At 43.2% G+C, this 21,539-nt stretch overlaps 1 protein-coding gene across 1 annotated transcript; it reads left to right on the top strand.

Annotated features, from left to right (window-relative positions):
- The first annotated feature begins 6,263 nt into the window (after positions 1–6,263).
- Positions 6,264–18,606, top strand: HSD17B2 (hydroxysteroid 17-beta dehydrogenase 2). The gene is made up of 5 exons (XM_042027128.1): positions 6,264–6,666; positions 11,583–11,795; positions 12,122–12,307; positions 14,926–15,063; positions 16,504–18,606. Exons 1-5 carry the CDS (start codon positions 6,390–6,392, stop codon positions 16,860–16,862), a joined length of 1,173 nt encoding a protein of 390 aa, XP_041883062.1. The 5' UTR covers positions 6,264–6,389; the 3' UTR covers positions 16,863–18,606.
- Positions 18,607–21,539: the final 2,933 nt, after the last annotated feature.

The raw sequence follows: 21,539 nt of genomic DNA, 5'->3' as shown, positions 1-21,539 counted from the left end.
GGGCTTGTCCTTCAAGTGACAGCAAACAGAGTGCGCTGAGGGCAGATGACACTTTGTCATGGCTGATTGCTTAATGCTTTTTGAATCATGGCTCGTTTTTCATCATCATTTTGCTTTGGCTTTCATTTCAAAGGCTGCCTGATGGAACTCTGAGGAAAACCTAAAAATAAGCAAATTCCACTTATGAGAGGCAGAGATGTTTTTAAGAGTTTGCAGGTGGAGGGAAGGCACATGGCAGATGTGCATAGTTAATAACCCCAGTGACAACGAGGGGATGCTACCACCCATTTCTTTCATCCCCTTTGCAGAGTCTGTGCTCAAAGCTCAGACATGGTCTGGGGCTCTAAGCTGTATGTGATTCATTTGTGATGTTGTCACTATCTACAGTGAATGACAAGTTATTCTGGTGATGTTGTAAATCCCCCCACTTCAAAGGGACTCTTCGAGACAGTTTCTCTGTCCACACATGCTTTAATCAGACTTTTGATTACTGTGCTTGCCTAGTTTTCTGGTTTACCTCTATATTTACATTGCTGTTTATGAATTTAACTACACCAGAAATTATGTGACTGTTGCATAGATAATACCTAAATATTTGAAAACATTTTGTGGTCCAACATTAAGATGTATGGAAAATGTTGGATGCAAACCAGATGTGTCTCCAGCCTGCCAAGGTTTGAAGACACGCTGGAGGAACAGTTACAGAAAGATGATGCAGAGCGTGGTTTTTATCTGATGTAGATATGGTTGATAGGACTTGTGGTTAGGGCAAAGCATCAGAAGTAAGGCAGGCAAAACTGCATTTGCTTTTCAGGAAGCACCTGCAAAGAAACAATGAGGCTGTGGGCTATGAAAATGTGGAAATCCTTTGTGTTCTGAGTACAGAGATGCTGCTGTTAGCTTCAGAAAGGCAAAGCTGCAGAGAAGGGAAGGGAATAGGGACATGTAATAAAAATCTAGTTGGAAAAACAAACTAAATGTTCAGATGAGAGTACAGCTTATGTCTTTATTTCTCATTTATTGGGGCACCACTACGCTGTGCTCCGTCCTAGGCAGGGCTGGAATTTTTACTCTGAATATACGAGAGGAAATTTTAGGGAACAGTCTGTGTTGTCAGAGAAATGCACTAAGATAAAGTGGTATCTTTTCTTCTCTAGCACTGATGGTTCTCTGAAAATCGTTTCATGTTACTGGATGACAGAAAAAAGGCAAGCAAGTGTAATTTCTCATGAGGATAACCTAGAGATGATTCTTGGCTAACTTCCTAAAGAGTGCCTAATTGCCTTTAGGTTTTCTGATTCTGTCCTCTTCTTGGAAAATAATCACAATTGTGTTGATAAAAATGACTTATTTTGGAAAGAGTGCAACCTCCTTTTAGCTCTTCCTGAAAGCCCAGAGATACATGGATGTCTGGAGAGTTCGGGGAGAAAACCTCCCTTGCAAATACAAAGGAGTGCTCATAATTTTAATGATTTCTCTGATTTAAGATGTTTTGTCTATTGCAGAAAATTTACAAAGGGTGATTAGAATTCTTGTAAATACTGAGGCGGAACTTACAGCCCTTGGCTGCATTTACAGGTCCAAATTTGCCATCAGTACAGACATTCTTCACTCTGAGGTTCTTTTTTACATTTGAGAAAAAACCAGGAGATTTAGCTGAGAAAATTGTGGTTGCTGCTGTTGTTATTATTACTGTCTTTTGTTAGTATTGAATTTTGAGGAATGATGGGCTACAGTTTTTTGTTCACTGCCAAGGGTTGATCTTTAGGATCTATTGTCAGTCTCTGAATTGACAATATTTACCATTATTATATTTCTAAAAACAAAATGTCCAGAAGCTTAGAGGTAAAAGATATTTATTACATTTCTTTAATAGGTATACACTTTATTTGACAGGAATTATTTTCCCTAAGGTTCTATTAAGTAAATAGTTCGAAGATGAAGGAGAGGTTGCACAGCTTTATTTTCACTGGTACATAATCCTTTTTTGCCTTAATTCAGTTCATGCCTGTGAGTTCAGAGATCTTAATTTACAAAGATACTTGGCTGCATTTCTAGCTTTAGGCAGAGTGATGGTTTCGTTGTCTTTACTGGGACAATTCATGTGCTTCAAATTGAGTGCATGAAGAGAGAATAGGCTGAAGGAAGAGGATTATCTCAACCTTTGTACAGGAGTTCTGCAGAACTTGTAAGAGGAAAATCTGTTTGCCCAAATGAATTTTGTTTATGGAAGTTCGACAGTTTCTGCATCCAGGACAGACAGCCTGACAAGTATTTGTGTAGCCATCAAGTCCACCAGAATCCAAATGTATGAAGGTGTTTATGTTCTCTCAGAAGCTGCAGCAATAAAAGTAAGTAATTTCTTTTTTTCCCTGCTCCTACATGTATTTACTCACTAGAATATTGTTTTTCTCTTGGTTAATGACTCATTTGTTGAAACGGATTCCAACCTGTTTTATGCTGAAATTATTTTCCAGGAAAAGCCTCGTTTACCAGAACCTCCCTTCAGAACCTGAAATGCAGAGCCCTGACCCAAGCCACAAAAGAACACGAAGCACACAGAGCAGGAGCTCTCAGGAGCCACAGCCACTGCCTTGCACAGCTGAAAAAGCCTGAATCAGCAGGCAAAACAGACAAAATAGTAAATTGAAGAGTTCTGTGGGAAATCGTAACCTGAAATGAAAAACAAATCTGTGACAGGCAGAGAAAGCTGAAACAGAGGTTGGATGTGTGGAAAAAGTGTGGCGTGCTTCTAGACAGTGTAATTGATGTTCCATGTGGGACAGAAGAATATCAGTTGTATCCAGCTGGGACAGCAGCTATTGGATATGGCTCATGGTGCTTCTGGCTGAAGGGAAAATGATGAAAGGAAAAAAATACTGGCTAGTAAATTATTGGAAAGCGCAAAGAAAGCCCATGGGAAAAGTGGCCAAAGAATTGAAAAACAATGCAGGATGAGGTAACAGAGACATGCCTGAAAACCTCGTGGTTGAACTGGAAGCTTCTACTATGCTGGAAAGCCATAGAGGCTTAAAAAATTTACAAACATCAGGAAAATTACTGGACTCAAAAGGGAGCCATGAAAAGCAAAGACAGAAGGGAGCTCATTACCAAGGCAGAACCAAGAAAGAGCTTGGTGGTGTATTTCTAAGAAGTTGTGACCAGGCTCAGCTTCATCACATTTCAAAGGAACTGGGGAACCTGAACCTTTCTTTTGTCCTTTTTTTTTGTGTTAAGAGCAGCAATCAAAAGCACAGGCTGCAGCCATTATGGTGAAAAACATAGAGCCAGCAAAGGATGGCAGGAGAAAACTTCAAGGAATGGGGAGGAAGTAAGTGAATATCTGTCAAGAAGTGATTTAACCTCCAGAATGGGAAGGTGGAGTCTACAATTTGATGTCTGTGATAAAGATCCCAAACATTGCGGGGGTGTCCTTGCTTTGTCCTGGGACAGTCTTCTGCAGGGATACTACAGCAGGTGAAAGGTGCTGTGACTGTAGGATTTGAAGGAAGACAAGCTGAATTTTTAGACTGGCTGTTCATGTTGCTGATTACCATGGAGTGATTGTTCTCCAGGAAAGGCATCTTCTTTTGCCATTGAGTAATTGGCCTGCAAGAGTCATCACCATGGAGAGATTTAGATGGTGGGGCACACATCTGCAAAGTCCCCAGGAGGAACATCAGGAACAGGCACAGAGATCAAAGTGCTCAGTGAGGGGGAGCAATGGCACAACAGCTGGCTCAGCCAGGATGGTTTCTCTGCTGCTGTTTACCACTGGCATGGACTGACTCTGGAATCAGGGTCCAGACTTTAGTACAGGCTCTGTAGCTTGTCAGGATATTAAGGGACAGGACATTGAGTTATTGTCAGGTGGCTCTGAAAAGCCATCTCTTCTCTTGGAACAAAGAACTGTCCTGGCAAGGGTAGTTGAGCTTAGCTCCAAATCAATTAACTTAAATCCATTCTTGTTGTAACACAGATGTCACAGTGATGCAACATCCTGACTGTTTGGAGGAGCCTTCTTTTTTATGGGAAGCTATAAGAAGAAGGTGAGATAATGGTGTATATTCATAGCGTGAGTAAGAATGGCATAGAGAAACAGGAAATAATGCAAACTCTATTGCAGTCCTAGGGTAGTGTACAGCTTTTAGAGCTGGAGACATCTCAAAGGGGTAAAGAGAAAAGTAGGTGCTTTTTCAAGAGGAGTAGTTGGCACAGGATAATAAAACTTACCTTGTGGCAAAATTGTGCTGAAAAATCCTCAAGCAGGAATCTGTCATTGCTGGTGTCAGAGAAAGTGCAGAGGCTTTGTGAGTTGGTACTCCACGCTAGAATTTCTCAGCCAGTTTTAGATCAAACCCTCCCTTCTGGTGTGCATGATCTACGCACTTACATGGAATTTTATTCACCCACCAGGGTGAACACATGGTCAGCTTCCCATTAAAAGAAGCCTTCAGTGGTTGTATTTTGTATTGAAATGATAAACTGAGCATTGATTCAGACAGAGTCAGTCCCCACAGCTGTTCTGCAGGGATGTGGGTGCAGACAGGTGCTGTGTCTGTGCACCACAGTGGGTGGGTGTATAAGGAACGCATGCGGCATTCCCAGCTTTCCAAATATCCCCCACCATGCCAGCTGTGTCCGAGGGAGGGGCTGTGCATGAGCACAAAACATGTTTCAGTGGGGGATGTGGTAAGGGAGTCTGGAGCAGAGGGGGACCCTCCGAGAGCTTGCTCTGCTGTGACCAGCCACGGTGGCCACCCCAGCGTGGCCCCGCACCCACCTCTGCCTGATCCCCACAGGCTGGAGGTGATCACTGCTGCCCCTCATCCCACTGTGGAAAAGCTCCATCTTGCTGTACCCTCAAGTGTGGGAGCTCATGCTCTAAATGCCAACACGTCTGTGATCGTCTAAATCGTGTGACAAAGACCAATGATGGAGAGAGCAAAATTCTCCATGAAAATATTTAAGAAGACGCCTTAATGGACATCAAGGTGTGACTGACCTCAAGAGCAGTGTGTTAATAAAAGCAGAAGCAGCAAATGGCAAAGAGAAGTGAAAATATTTTTCCTTTTGTGCACTGGTGGGAGGATGGGTGGATGAGTGTTCACAAGAGTAATGAATGATGAGCAGACCTTGAGGGTAGTGTTTCTTTAAAAAAGCGATCTCATCTCTGATGTAAACTACCTGCAGAGGTATGTAAACATTTTCATTGGCTACAAAAGTGTATATTCAACAGATTTCTAATCCCTTAAAACTCCAAAGGCGTAATGGAATGGAAATGTGCTCTGTTTCATGTCAGGTTTGCACCATGTGCTTCAATTTTCAGTGTCTGAAGTCAGATAGATCAGCATTATGTTGTCTTGGAAAAGCAGCTACATCATGTTAGCTGGATCTGTGGTAATGTAGGCTTGTCTCTCAAATCACTTACCAGGCATTTTTAAACAGGGTTAAATATGCATACCTAAATTGTATCTCAATCCCTTTGGCTGTCTGGATTTTAAGGTTTTTTTTATTGCTTAAATAATGTCCAGAACACAGCACAGCAGGTGTTAAATCTCTCTAATATATTTAATTGATTACTTCCTCCCCTCCCCACAACTTGCTGTGGGTATCAAGCCAGTGATTTCTGTCAAAACCAAGGCGAATGTCAGCACTGGAGGTCAGCTGATCACTCAGTCTCAGGTGTGCTACCTGTCTTCACCTAACAAAGTGCCCCTAATGGCAAACCAGCAAAAACCTGTTCCCAGCCTCCCAGCACACCCTGAATGTCAATTTGCTGTAGGTATTTGCTGAATGTGGAGTAGGTAAATAAGCAAAGGTGAGCACCAAAGCAGGGTAGGTAATTTGGGGCTTTTTGTTGAAAGAGGAGGGTTACACGTGTGTGATAAAGCCCAAGACAGCTTGTGTTCCAGGGATTAAATAACTGACTCATTTCTGTTACTGCCCATCAAAAACCAGTTCCACTGAAAATACACCCGAAGTTTTTTAAGCAGGAAAGCCCAACTATTTCTCATAAAGGAAACTTCCTTTTCTCACTGTCTAGGAAAGTTTACTTTAAAGATATATATAAAAAAAATATGGCAGTTAATTTTTTCCCTGGAGCCAAAGCTTGCTACATCATGTCCATTCCTGCTGCTGTCAATCATTATCTAGCCAGCATATTGTTCAGAAGGTGGGGCTGTCAGGCAGAAGGAATGAAGGGTAAGCAAAGGAAGGCTTCTGCTCCTTGCTGATGCGAAGGGTAAGTGAGATCATGTCAAACCTTTAAACAGAGTCCCCTTTCTCTGCCCCACCCCCTGCTCCTATATAACACACACTGCACTTAGCAATACCTGCTTCTACCCAGCCGGGGGTGGGGCGTGAGTGCCGGCTTCTCCCCCCTGCCGATGGATGCTCTGGCCAGCAGCCCCCTTGGGTGGCTCTGCGCAGGTGTCTCCACGCTTGCTGGGGTCACCATGCTCTGCACGGCCCAGAGGAGCCCGCAGGACAAAGCAAAGGTGCTGCTCTGGAGCCTCCTGCCCGCCTTGCTGGGGCTGCTGTGTGTGGCCCCGCTGGGGGCTGGCGGGGGGCTGGGGGCGTTCGTGGCCGTGTGCCTCGTCTGTTCCGTGTGCCTGGCGGACAGGGAGCTGCTGCCCGTGGGGGACAGAGCCGTGTTCATCACAGGTAAGGTGCTGTCAATGCACAAAACCAAACAAAAGCTGCCTTTTCTCACAAGTGGGCTGGAAAACTTCTTGTCCTCGGGTTAGTGCGTGCTTGTGAGAGTTCCCTTTATTCTTTTCTTTTTTTTTTCCCCTGCTTGTTTTATTTGCTTCGGCAGAGATGTTTTTCCCAGGTAAATAAGTGCTCTGAAATTAAGTAGAAAAACATCTTAATAGATGCTATTACTTTTTAGTGTCTCATTTAATCTTTACAAGTAGCTTTTTAGACATACTTGTGAAATTAACTGGTGCAAGAAGCATAAGAATACTTATGATGGTCTAATTTTTTAGGAGAGACATTAATTCCCGGGAGCTCTCAGAATGCTACATTCATACATTACTTTTGTGTACTTGAATTAATTGTGCTGGTTATGCATGTGGAGTTGTCTTTTGGGGGATGTGCGTGTAAACAGTGCACACTGTGTCTATCATGCACATATTTCAAGACACTGGTTTGGTGCCATCTCTTTGAAACACTGAAACATTTGGGAGGGAGTAATTCCTTTCACTAGCAGGGAAAGTTCAGAGCTAATTAATTCAGTCTCTGTTACCATTCTGATCTACTCAAAACCCACTTTTGTTTTGCAGGAATGACATTTTTGTAGTTTTATGGCTTTTCTCCTGTTTCTTCTAAAACTTTTGGTGTTGTTTATTTAGATGTTGTTTATTTGTGTTAATCAAACCTTTAAACTGGAGTGTCTGCCAACTGTGCTTCTTGCACTCTTAATTTGCTGCATTTGTTTTATTTTCTTTGGTTTCCCCCCTCTGGAAAGCTGAATTAAGTTGCTTTGGTTTATATAGCAATTTCTAGCAAAATTTCATTTTGTTTTATAGGGACACCTGGAAATAATTTAGATTTGCCTAGCAAGCTTTAATACAGGGATTAAGCATAAAAGTTGAGAGAAGACAAGAACAGCAGCAAGTTCTCCCCTGCAGTTTATCTTCCAGCTGGGCTTTTCCCTGCAGGTGTGTCAGATGAAGATGGATATTGGTGTGGGGAATAGGGAGCGATCCTTTCCCACCCCTGCAGACTCAGGGGATGTGCTTGCACTTGGGCATCTCCTTGCTCTTTGTAAGACTGAAAATGTTCAGGGAAAAAGCACTCTCTGGGAGCTTATTTGCTGTGTAGAATCTGAATTAGAACAATATAAGGGAGTTAGGAACATCTGGGTATAGTTCAGTAAGGGAATGTGCTTTCCTTGTACCTGTGCTGCAACTGTCCTGAAGAAATGCAAGTTTGGACATCTCTGACAGCTGATTAACTTGAGGAGGCTCTTCTTTGTCTTTATTGGAATCCCATGCAATCAATCAAACTCTCCATCAACTGAAACAGAAGTTTTACTCAACGTGTTTTGGTTAAATTGCACGGATTGTGGTGTTCTTCCCTGTCCCAACTACAGGATGTGTCTCCCTGTGCTTCTGCAGGTGCCTTTAAGAAAATTTTGGTGTCATTTTCTCCAGTTTAGAGAAGACCTCAGACAGGCACTTTGTGGAAGACAGTGACTTTAATTCTTTTTTTTCTTTTTCCCTCCAGCTTTCAGCCCTGCAGAGCTGAGGAATATGGCTGTGTCCTGGGAAACTACCACATATCCCTCGTGAGACAGCTGCCTTTGGCCAGAGGCTGGAGCAAGCTCTGCTGCTCTCCCTGGGTTCTGTCACACATTGTTCTGGTCCTCTTTGGATGTTCCTTGTAGGGTGCTGCTCTACATTATTTATTTAAGCCAGCAGTCCACTGGAGTACCAGGATGAGGGAAAAACTGTGCCCAGTGGTCAAAATGCCTTTTCACCTGGGTAACTGTGGGCATGTGGGCAGGCTTAAAGCCATTGCTGAAAGTCTGCTCTGGATCCTCTTGCTGGGAGCAAGAGCTCCAGTATCCTTAAAACAGACGCTCCTGGCATGAAACGCTTTAGGGGTAAATGCAATAGCCACCTTTCCTAAAAATTAAATTGCCACCAAGATTCGAAGCAAGAGGAACTGTAAAATTCTGTCCTTGCTTAGTCTGTGTGCAGTGGGATGATTTTCTCCAGTTCATTTGGTCTTTCCATTCTTGGGGAGTGATTTGGTGCATGTTCGGCATGAGTCAATTGTAAATTCTCAGTAATGATTCAGTCAGAGTCAGTAGTGACTGCTTTCCTTATAATAAATCTTCTCATAATCCACAAATTATTTCTGACATAGAAGCAAAAGTGTGGTCAGGGAGGAATTATCTTTTTTTTTTTTCCCCCCTATGAAGACCTAACTACTCTTTGAATTCTAGGAGTTGAAGAGTAAAGTTTCTCTGGACTTCAATAACAGGTCTGAAACTCAAATCATACTTTTTTTGGAAAAAAACGGGGACAAACCCAGCATCAAGCAAAGATAAAAACCACTTTTTTGCTGTTTTGGGATTGCTATGCCTGTCCCAAGTTCAAGTTGCATCGTATTCTGCCTATATTCAAGTTAAAGCTGCACTGTAAAACCCACTTGCTGGGAATGATGAAAGAGGAAGGATTTGATCTAAAAGTAGCCATCTTCACTAAAAGAAAAAGAAGGAAAGTCACTCTACCCCCAAACCTAGAAATCTGTCGTGTCTGGGATATTTGCAGGCTTCTTCATGTCTCTTTAGGGAATTCCAAGAATGCAGGTTTGTTCTGTCAGGTCAGGACTGGAGAAGCTTAATGTGATATTTGTAGTGCTCTGGTGCATCTTCAGCAAATTGCAGACTTCAAAAATGCTAAAAATCTGATGCTTTGTTTTTTTTCCCCAAGGATTAAATAGAGCATGAGTAATTCTTTTCTCCTTTTTCAAGACATGCTGATTGATCCAGACATTTAGTACATGTTTTCCTCAAGTCACCTGGAAATAATATTTTTCACCTTTCAGGACTATAACCCCAATTAAAAGACAGAATCCAGAAATGAAGATCTGACATTATTACAATGAGTCTCTTTGGCAGTCGAATTCTATTGACTGCATATTTTGAATGTAGGAGCAGACCTGGGATTAACTCTGATAATATCTTCCTTGGTGTGCCAAAATCCCAAACTAACCCTCAGAAGTTTATGGTAGGGCTAAGTAGGGAGTACTGCAGCTCTTTCACAAATAAGAAAATAGTAAAAAATCTGGCAGGAGTTCCAGTCCTTTGTCTCACATTCAGATTTCCAGGGTTTGGAAACTGAACACTGGTGTAGTAAATTGTGATTGCAGGAGACCCTGGGATACCTCCATGGATCCCAGTGCACAGCAGCACCCAGGAGCTTTCTCTGCTGCAGTTGCAGTGGAGGGTCTGGTGCAGTATTGTGGAACAGGCTGATGCTTTACAGTGTAAAAACTATATTAATTTATTAAACTCCTCATTTTCCTCCTGATCTTGTCCTTTGCAAGGCTCCTGAAGCACAGCCCCTATAAACTCCTTCCCTGTCACTACCTGTGGTGCTTCACTGGGAGCCTTGCTGGGGACACGGGTGATGTGTTTCTTTTGTTATGGAGTAAGTTCCTCTGTAGGTGGAAAGAATGGAAACCAGAATTTTAAAAATGGAGAGAAAACTTAAAATTAACTTATAATACAGTTGATGGGAAACTGAACATGACCCAGCACCATGTGCTGGCAGCCCAGAATCCAGTCAGGCCCTGGGCTCCTTCCATAGTCCTATGGGCAGCAGGGGAGGGAGGGAATTCTGACAGGGACCTGCTGAAGTGAGTCCAGAGAAGGCCACAAAGATGACCAGAGGACTTGGAGCACTTCTCCTGTGAGTACAGATGGAAAGAGATGGGACGGCTCCAGGGAGACCTTAGAGGCCCTTTCAATGCCTAAAGGGGCTCCCAAGAGAGCTGGAGAGGGACTTTGGACAGGGCACAAAGTGACAGAACAAGGAGGAATGGCTTCAAACTGAAAGACAGGAGGTTTAGATTAGATGTTGGGAAGAAATTCTTCCCTGTGAAGGTGGAGAGGCTCTGGCACAGGGTGCCCAGAGAAGCTGTGGCTGCCCCACCCCTGGAAGTGTCCAAAGCCAGGTTGAATGGGGTTTGGAGCAGCCAGGGCTAGGGAAAGGTGTCCCTGCCCATGGCAGGGGGTTGGAATGGGATGATCTTTAAGGTCCCTTCCAATCCAAACCATTCTGTGGTTTGTTCTGTAGCAGCAGCAAAATATTGTGTTGAAGGGAGAGACTTGTGAATCAAATTATTTGTTAAATATTCTTCATTGGTACCTGCTGGGAAGAATTGCACAACTGTGATCCCAAAGACCATTGTGTGTTTGGTCTCACAGTGCTCCCTGCAGCTGCTAGGTCATGGCATTATAGAGACAAAGTTTGGGGATAAGTTTGGAAGAGAATAGAGGGGATAAGAGAAATTCTGATGCAAGTTTGCATGAATTCAGTAGCTGACTTAGCACAAAAATGCCATTTTGAAGCTCTCTGAGGTCCTGAAAGCATTTGAAATGCTCTGCAGGTAAAGAAACGCTTGCTTAGTTTTGGCTTGGTTACAGTCTGTAATAAAAAAGTGCTTATCTGAGGGATCTGTGTGGTGGATGTGTGAATAAAATAATGCTGCCTCTTGGAATGAAGAAATAGAACCCAAGAATTTGTATTCCAGTGCTCTATAATTGCTTTGCCCATTGGAGATTTAATATTAAAACATTAGTGTGGGGTTTCTTTCTGGTTTTTTTTAGATACTTTATCAGGAGAACATGGTCTGTCAGTCTTTGAGGAGCATTTAAAGGTCCAGTTCCTCGAACTCCAGATCTGAACCTTTCTTTCTACTGGCATATGTATTTCAGGAACTTTGTCATCGTGTCTTTGTTTACATTTGCATGGCTTTCCAATGTGTGTATGCATTTATTTATTTATTTTTAATGGTGGTATAGGACAGATGCACTTTCCATGCTTTTTTGACGCTTTCAGGAAGCGACACTGGGATTGGACATGCACTGGCTAAATACCTGGACAGCCTGGGCTTTGTTGTGTTTGCTGGGGTTTTGAACAAGGATGGCCCTGGAGCTGAGGAGCTGCGGAGGACCTGTTCCCAGAGACTCTGTGTCCTGCAGCTGGATATCACCAATGCCACTCAAGTGAAGGAGGCCTATCTGAAAGTCTCAGAGAAAGTGCAAAACGCAGGTACAGCTTTTTTCTGCCCCCTTTACAATGGAAGTACTGATGTAGCAGCTTAGCAGGTGCATCTTTTAACTGTTGGCTACACCATGGCTTAGGTGTGTAGGTCATTTCCAGGGCAGAATCTTGGACAGTCAGGATATTTCCATCCAAGACTTCTGTTTTTTGGGACATGGGAAGATGGTAGTGACTGGTCTTGGAGTGGGGAATGTGTATCTGCAGCTGCAGATCATCTCTGCTTTGGTCTGGAGGCACCATCCAGCTCATCAGTGCACTCCTTATGGAGATATTTTCCTGATGCATTGCAGCCCTGTGCTTTCTTCTCTTCCCAGGACTCTGGGGTGTTGTGAACAATGCAGGAATCCTGGGCTTCCCTGCTGATGGAGAGCTGCTCCCCATGAGCATCTACAGGCACTGCATGGAGGTGAATTTCTTTGGGGCTGTGGAGGTGTCCAAGACCTTTTTGCCGTTGCTCCGGAAATCACAGGGGAGGCTGGTGAACATATCCAGCATGGCAGGTGAGCTGAGCTAAAACAGAGTCCTGGAGCAGCAGGAAAACCAATGAACTTCCTCGGCAAAAACGCCAAGGAAGGTGTTGGTCAGTCTGGCTTGTCAATACTCCCAGGGAACAAATGTTAAGGTAATAAGTTCAGGTTTTTCTCTTGTTTGGGAGACTATTTCCAGAAAATTTCTTTTGTTTGGGAGACTACTCCCAGAAAACAGCCTTTAAAGAAGAGTTTAATGTGGCTAAAAATATGCTGTGACAAAAAACCCCAGTAAAATTCAGATCTTGTGTTCTAGATGCTATGACTGAAAACTTTGTGAGCTTCCATAAAGATTGGTGGTACATCGCAGGTATTTCTATAACATGTTCAGGCAGAAGTCTGTGATCACCTCAGTTTGTGATATCTGCTGATAACCTGGGAGCTTTGTGTTTATATTTCTTTAAGAAGATTTTGGGTGCCTTCAAAATACTTAGGCCTAACTTACTAGGAAAGTGGTATTTTTCCATGAAAGAAAAAATGAACAAAACTTTTTAAAAATTAACATATGCCTTCCATTTCTTTCCCCATAAATTTTGCTATATATATTTTTATGTGTATCTTTATAACATGACCTTCTATTCTAGGAGGACAGCTGAGATGCTGAGATGTAGGAACTAATGTAATACAATAATGCAGTATCTGGTAGCCAACAGCTGAGGAGCAAGAGGGCTCCTTTGAAAATGAGACCTGCTAGAAGCAGGATGCCGTGCTGCTGGAAAGTATTTTGGTGTAGGATCTCTTAGGGATTTACTGTGTCATGTGCTTCCCACGTTCTCCTTTGCCCTTCTGCACAGCTGGAGTCCCCCTGAACCCTGCTGTACTGCTGGGGTGACTTGTGAAGGTGTCACCTGGTGTTCCCCTTCATGCTGAGGATGTGGCTGCAGTCTGGCTGTGACACTGTTTTATCTTTATAATCTCAGATTTGCTCTGTATTTGTATGTCTGTGTGTATGGCTCATTGCTGGCACTTTGAGAAATCAGGACTGAATTATCAGAAGAACCTTTCTGCTGCTGCTCTCAGGCCAGACCCCTGTTTCCTCTGCACACCCAAGTGAAGCTCTCACTGTGGGTGCTTTGGGGCAGATATCTTAATTCCTGGTGAGAACACCTGACCTGCCTTGAAGGGATAAATGCAGAGCTTCCCTGTGCTGTGTAATTTGCCCTTCTTACAGGAGCTGATAATGACCCTGCTTAAACTAAGCTGCCTGCAGAGATGTTGTTGCACACAGGCTGGTTTGGGTGAAGAGTTTCCTCTTAACCCGGGGTCTGGGGGTCCTTTGGTAAACCATTAGTGGAGAAGTCAGTGAGGTCTCATTGTGCTGAATCTATTCCTGTCTGTGTAGGGCTCATTTAACTGGGCTCAGGTTAGCCTGACCTTAGAGGGAAAAGTATGTGATTCAATTGGCTCAAACCAATCCAGCTTATTCAGATGCACACAGAAGAATAATTAACATATAATTGGCCTGACTTCTTCAAGGGAATGGCTCTATGTAAACAGCTTCTGTGATACCTTGGCCATCCCAGTACAATACCAAACAGCACCAGTGGCTTACCTGAAAATTCCCCTGTATCTGAAGCATTTTCCTTTAAAATACTCAAACACCTGGAGATGAATGTGTAGCACGTGAAACAGAGGCTCCATGGGAGGATGTGCCCAACCACCCATTCAGGCAGGAGAAGGAGGGATGTGCCTCAAGAAAAGGATTGTCCATTGTGCTCCCTGCTCTGCTGCCAGCACAGCCTGTGGTGGCTGTGACGATCTTAAATCTGTGTGGTGATAACACCAGCTGGTGGAGGAAGTGGGAGGGCTGAAGAAGATGCTCAAATCAAAGCATGTTTGCGTTTTTCTAACGCTGAAGGAGTGGCAATCTGCCAGATTTTCTCTGCATTTGGAAGATACTTTCTTCTGGAAGCTTGTTTTTGTAAACATATACTGGGTGTTCTCTTAGCTTTCCCATCTGAACAAATGTTTCTGGGATTGAAAAAGATGGGATAAAACAATAGGCAGGGGATCTGCTTCTATGCTGGGTCTCAGGGAGTCCTGTCACTCGTGGGGTGTGATTCCAGCTTCGGTTTGTCCCCAGAGGTTTTTCTCCACTCTTGCATTATTGTCTCTGGCCTTTTTGAAACTGTCTGGAAAGAACAGAAAAATAAGTTGGCTTTATAAATCCAGAATTGAGATGATTTACACTGTTCTAACTGTGGGGTTGAAATTTGTGTTACGGTGACAAGAACAGGAGCATAAAACTACTGCTTCACTATTTATATGAACTAAAACATTACCTGTGTTTCTCAAACCAACAGCCATAACTTTCAGCAGTTTTTACCCTTAAATGCAGTCCAGTTTATTTTTTCTGCCCTGCAAGGTGTCTTACCAGGTGTTACTGAGCATAACTGCTGTAAGCAACTGTTCATTTACAACTTTCACTCTTTTTTAACCTCTAGCAAGAGATGATTCCCTCACTAACTTGTCTTTAACCTCAGTGAGAGAGGCATCATTTTGGTTGTGCTGTAATTTGCCTCCTAAATCATAAAAATAAAGGCTGGGAAGAGCCACTGTCGAGGTTTATCAGGTTTCTATTGCTCCTGCAGGAGGCATTCCACTACCGATGTATGCTGCATACGGGGCATCCAAAGCAGCTCTGTCCATGTTTTCTGGAGTAATGAGGCAAGAGCTTTCCAAATGGGGCATTAAAGTTGCAGCAATTCATCCATCAGGCTTCAGAACAGGTCGGTGTTTGACATTTTGGAATGTTCTTTCTGCCTCTCCTCTCTCTCTGTAGTTCAGCAGCCTCAAACAGAGCCCTGAGTGATTCTCAGGAGCTGGACTTTTCTCCCCGTTTTTTATGTGGGTTATGGAAATTAAGTTCTGTGTTTTTTGTGATAGATACTCCCTCCAGCTCTGCATGCTGCCTCCCTCCCTTCTCCTGGGCAGATCTGTCTTTGCTCTGAGGCAGGACAGGATCCAGGCAGTTGGTGCCTTCCCTTTGCTCCCGCTTTGTTGGAGCTGACAAACGGAGCAGCACGGTGTGTCCAATTTGAGTGTTATGGCTCACTTGTCCTGCCTGGGAGCTTCAGTTCCCCCTGTCACTCCTCTCTTCCTCAATATCAGAGCTCTCTTTATTGAGCTGCTCTGTCTTGCATGGCAGTATCTGCAGCAATACCTGTCATCCTGCTTGCTTGCTGTCAATATCCTCTGATCTTTCCTCTCCACTCCTTTCCCCTGTGTTCCTGCTGCTTTCTGTTCTAAACTCTCCTCCTTCTCCTCCAACTGAGCCCTTTTTGCAGAGCCTATCCAGGTTCCAGACTCATCTCCTGCTGCACATGCCCTCACTGCACCCCATGCCTGCCCAGAGCATTTTTTATGTCAAGACCAAATCGAATTGGTCTTTTTCATAAAATGCAACTTCCCTGAACGCTTCCCCCCTGGGAAGGGACCATGTGAGGCTCTGGGCTCTGACAGCCTTTTGTGGTCAGTGGAACCTGCCTGAGGCTTTACCTTCAGGGTCCTGCTTAGCTGTACTCAGGCTTCTGGGTAAAAATGAGTCCTGGGATTTGAGATTTAAATATTTATTTAAGTGCTTTTCTTTATTTGCAATGCTTAATTTTTGGTAGTTAGGCAAGAATTGCATTGGAGAAGCCCCTGCTTTCATTCCTACATGAGGCAAATGGTGTGAAAAAAGAGATTAGAGTTCTAAATCTGTCCTAATAGAAGGCTAATCCTTCAGGAAACTAGTTATTGAAATATTAATGTCACTTGTTGAAAGGTCAGCTTAGCACTTGGCCAACCCAAGTGAATCCTGTTCATCTTAGTTTGCCTGTCTGTCCTCAGTTGTTTGCAATAAATACGTGTTGGAAATATCCAGAGAATGAATCGGGAGAGAGTGGCAAAGTGGGGAGGAGGGGGAAAGAAAAAATGCTGATTTGGCTGTGAGAGAGCATTTTTTGGGAGAGCAGGGAGCCAAATGGGGCATGAACTTTGTGCTTTTAGTGTAGCAAAAGTACTCACGCTTTTCCTTCTCTTCCAGCTAAAAGCACTGGCTGCTGACCAGCTGTGGTGTTTGTTCTCCACTGACCCAGTTTAGATCAACTCTGTCTATTAATTACAGATTTATTATTTTTAAATCCAGCCCTAAACGCACTTGTTATCCTGTGATGTTGCTACTGCAGGTATCCAAGGCACATCTGAGCAGTGGGATAAGCAAGAGAAGGAGCTGCTGGAGAACCTCCCGGCAGACACCAGGCAGACCTATGGAGAGGAATATTTCCTGGGGCTGAGGAAGTACCTCCTCGACATGCCCTCCCACTGTGCCCCTGACCTTTCCCCTGTGCTGGATGCTGTCCTGCATGCTCTGCTGGCCAGGAGACCCCAGGGCCTCTACACCCCTGGCAAGGGGGCTTACATCCCCTTCTGCATCTTCTGCTACTTCCCCCTCTGGTTCTATGACTTCTTCATTAGTAAGATGCTGAGTGCTGGCCCTGTTCCAAGGAAGCTGAGAACATCACGAGATGAAGGCAGTAACCTCTGAGGTGTCCACTGGTGTTTATGTCACTGGATGAGATAGGTGGGAAGAACTCTCTAAGACACTGCTACTTATTGTGCTGTCTTTGTTAAGTTGCATTGACACTGCCTTGCAAAGAGAGAAATCTTTGTGTTAAGAGCAATGTTTGGGAAAAGCAGTGGATAAACATAAATAGGAAGCTCTTCCCAGATGGGGGCATTTTTGGAGGAATTTCAGTGTTTTTCTGACGTCTTTGTATCCTGCTTTCTGTGTAAGGTACCTCATGAAATTATGCAGCTCCTGCCTGCTTCAAAAGGCATCAACAGCACACAGAGAGATATGTGACGTTTTTTTAAAGCAAAACAAAACCCCTTGAGAGTCAACAACCTTAAATCTTGTAAGAAGTTAAATATATTCCTATTGTTGAAGAGACTTAGAGCTGTGTAATGCAAGTCTTTTTCTCTGCAGCTTCAGCCTAATATGTTTGCGATTTGGTGTTTTGGTTCTTTTGCTGTTGAATCTGAGAAATGATTGTCCTTTTTCCCCCCCCAAGTTTTGTGATGTATAGTATTAAAGCTTATGATGTGTTCTCTTTGTGAGACTAAGCAACATAAATTTAGTTGGGGGGGAAAAAAATGAATGCAAACAGATCAAGATGTTTATGAATAAATATATATATATAAAAATATAATTTCCTTCCTTCAGTAATAGAAATAGTCATAGTGAGTGTATCAGCTGCTAATTTGATCTGTCTGGGTCATTCTGTGCATTGCCTGTATATGCCTGTGCTTATCTAATTGTTACTAAACTCTAGTGTCACTTCTGCTTTTTGTACAATTCCTTACTCAAGTCTGGGTTTACGTGGAACTCATGTTTTTGCCCATTTCTCCTGATACCTTCTTACGTCTCTGCTTTGGGATGAGTTTGTGCTCACTCATCTAAGATCAGTCAGTGATTCAAGTGGCTTTGCTGAGCCCAGTGTCCAACTTCTGATAGACTGGGGTCGCTCCTCTTCCCTAATTCCATGCCAGGAGCAGCAGGTGCCCTCCCTGGTGCCCTTTACCATAAACCCCTCACCAGTGGCAAGTGGTTGGGCAGCTCACCTGTATTTTTCCTACCTTACTGCCTTTTTGCATTGTCTGTCACATCCCTGGGCTTTGAAGGCTGTGATATTTTGAAAGAAATCCTCATCCCCCTGTGTCCCATGGTTTGGCCATGTGTTCTGTCTTTTACAAGATGCATTTCTTTTCCAATGATGAAAAATTAAAAGTGATCCCATTCTGGGCTTTAAATGTAGACATACCTTTTTCCTTTCCTTTCTGAGCAACTTCTAACTCTTCTGTCATAATCCTACTGCTGTGCTGTGCTCTTGCACCCAACTGGCCAAAATCACTATTTAATTTGCAGCTATGGTATTTATTCCATCACTACTGTGTCTGTTAGATCAATGCAAGAGTCCTGTAAATGCACAGAGGATGCTCAGAGGGCTTGGGCCATCATTTGAATCTGTGTCCAGTGGGGGAGTCCTCCTGTCCTGTACATTTTGTCACAATTGCTGCTTTTGCTGCTGAAGTTTATCACCTGCTGGGTTTATATCAGTGCCCTGATTGCAGACTTTTGCTTTCCTTGGAGGAAGTGTGCTCAGTGTTTTGAACTCAGGAACTCTGAGACTAATTCTCTCTCTCTTTGCCAATTTCTTCCTTTATCTATTTCCCTAATTTTTTTGTGTCACCAAAAACGTGTAATAAAAAAATATAATATTTAGTAACCAGATGGTTGTGACTTTGTCTCATCTCACCCTTTCTGCTTTTTGTGGATCAGTGCTACATTGACCCCTTTGTTTCCATAGCAGGAAAACACTGAGGAGGAAGGGGGTGTGGGGAATGTTCCCAGGGAAAAGGGACAAGATGGCAGTTGATGCCCCATTTTGGGCAGGATATGATCCCAGTTGGTTCAAAGGCAGCTTGTGAGCTGGAAGGAGAGATGAGTGTGAGCTGAGGGTGTGCTGGGTGACACAGCCTGTGAGTTTTGGCTGCCTGCAGGGTGAGGGAAGGGGCTGCCAGGGAGCCTATCTTGATCTCCATTGTGGATGGAGGTGGCTGTTTTTCCCTTCATGCCCAATTTGGGTGTAAATTTTGTGGGCTGGAATTTTGCCCTTAGGCACATTATCCATCATATAACCGAAATTTGTCTTAGCAGTCAGTCAGCTGCTTTGCCTAGCAATCTCCATAACAATCTTTAATTGTTGCTTTGCTATTTGGCTGTGGTTATAAAATGTAATTTTTTTTTTTCTCCCCTTGATTTTCCTAATAGGAATATTATCTTGCACGTTGCAGACATATTAAATTAGGCATTTACTTGGAGGTTTTGATTTCATTTTATTTTTTTAACTTTTATTTCCCAGGAAATTTCAGTTCAAAATAGTCATTTTATGTTTCTTTACCTAACTACAAAGATATTTTAGCAAGTCTCTAATAATTGTGCTATCAAAGATTGTTATTGTTTTATCCCTACAGGGATCTTACTTCGTGTTTTAAAGATAATTCTGTTGTAACACATTATTGAATTATGTGTCACTTAATGGGCTCTAGTACTAGAAGGAAATTTCTTTTGCTAATGGCTTGCATGGAAAATAATCCCAACTGAGAGTGGCAGAACTGCAGAATAAATTGTGGGATTTTGTGGCCAATAAGCCCACGTGGATGTTAGTATTGACACTGGCTCATGCTCTCAAGAACAAGTGCCTGGGTGTTATGGTCCTTTGCTTACCGTAAAGGCTGATCTGATACAAAGATATTTTGGGAGTGGGAAGAGAGGATGTTGAGTTCTAGCAGTGGAAAGTGTTGTATTAAAAAACCCAAACTAGTTATTGTGATTTGGGCCTATTTTCAAAGATAAAAAAATTTTTAACAAAATGTACGTGCTGTGAGGAAAAGCATCTGAGAAACTGAAGAAATTGGCTGTGGCCCTAAAAAAGACTAATAAATAGTCTAAAACATCACTTAATGCCCCACAATAATCAGGTGTGTATATATTGCAAACACATGTGTATGGTGTAAAAAAGGAGTTGTAAACTATGGAAATCATGATTAAAGAGCAGGTTTTATACACAGCTCTCTGATCCAGCCTCTGGAATGCTGTTGTGACCCAGAAGTAAATGCTGTTGGATGCTTTTTACAAAGGAATTCCCTGGCTGGTGTCCTGGGATCCCACTCTCCTGCTCTGCATTCATTGCTCTGGCTGCCACGTTCTTTTTCATGTGAAGAATTACTTGAAGATACACAGCTTTGGTGAGATGGAAGGTGAGTGATAAAGCAATTTGTCTTTATAAGGTCTTTTATTCTGGCTCCATTTCTCTTCTTCATGGGGCCCCTGATGACAACCCTGCCTGCTGTGTGCCTGTGTCACTGCAGGCTGGGGAAGATTTGTGTTTTCTTGTGGTTGTGTCACTGACTGGCCATGGCGGGGAAGTTTTGGTGGCCACTTGCTGAAGAACCATCTCCATGTTTCATGGAGTGTTACGTATGGGACTGCCCATGTGGTAAGGAAGGAGGTAAGGGAAAGGGCTGAGAAAGTTTAAAGTGTGCTTAAATGAGAGCTCTGACTGGGGGTTTGGGTTGGATAAAAGAGGTGGTGTAGGAGAATGGGGAGTACAGGTCACTGAGTGTTACAGACTCATGTAGGGGCAAGGATTAATCCTAAAACTGCTTTCAAGCTCCGTAGGAGGTTGAGCAGACCCATTTTTTCACTAGCAGGGCCAAAAACAACCATGGGGAGAAAGGTAATAGTCACTTTGTCTAATTTAATGAGCATGAACAGAAATGCCATTATTTCTAGACTAAAGTATTTCAGATTTTGCCAGTTTGAGTCCCTGCTATCTTCAGAAGAGAGGGAATAACTTCCATGTTCCTCTGGCATGTGTGAGGGGTTGTGTTGTTTATAGTTGCATATCAAAAGTTGCTAGAATTTTGTATGTATTTTTTGTATCAAGAGGATGCTGCCAGGGAACTTTCAGGTCTCAGTGATGTCAAAAGACTCTGGTTTCACTCTAAATTTACTCACCTGGGCACAGCATTGCAGAGGTACAACCAAAATGGGTCACATTACATTTGCTTGAAGCCAAGAGTCCACATGTAGCCATCAGCACCCATCTGGGCACCAGCTGTATTTGCAGCATGTTTGGGACAAATGTGTGAGTTTGGACAGTTTTCCTAAAGAGACTGGTTCTGGCATCTTTTCTGGGTTAGCGTTGTCTGCTTTACCCTGTCTATGTCTGTCTTTTGAAAGTCAGCTGGATTCCTAAAATCATACAACCCCAGAGGGCACTGTGCATCAGAGAGTCATCATATTTCTAGGAACGCTCAGAGAAATTAATTTGAAATCCAGTTCATGCAGGCTTCAAAGAAAAAGCGTTCAAACAAAAAAATCTTGGTGCTTGCGAGGAAATTGCCTGGGGAATTTTTTTTCTCCCAGAAGTCTGAAGAGACATAAATGGAAAGTATTGTCACTGCCAGGAAACACCCTGCACAATGCATCCTGGGGTGCAATCATTCCTGACAGAATTTTCCAGATGGTGCAGGGCTCCCTGGAATGCAGACACCATCCCAGGCAGGATTTTGATAGCAATGCTTCTGTCAGTCAGGCTGAACATCAGAGCTGTTGCTGTTCAATTACAGATGTATTCTGGCAACCTTGAGGCAGTGG

The sequence above is a fragment of the Corvus kubaryi genome, unplaced genomic scaffold (assembly GCF_017639235.1).
Source record: "Corvus kubaryi isolate FWS band 111438036 unplaced genomic scaffold, C.kubaryi_AGA036_p1.0 37300, whole genome shotgun sequence".
Taxonomy (NCBI): Eukaryota; Metazoa; Chordata; class Aves; order Passeriformes; family Corvidae; genus Corvus; species Corvus kubaryi.
The sequence above is the reverse complement of the archived record's forward strand: the minus strand, read 5'-3'. Positions and strand labels throughout refer to the sequence as shown.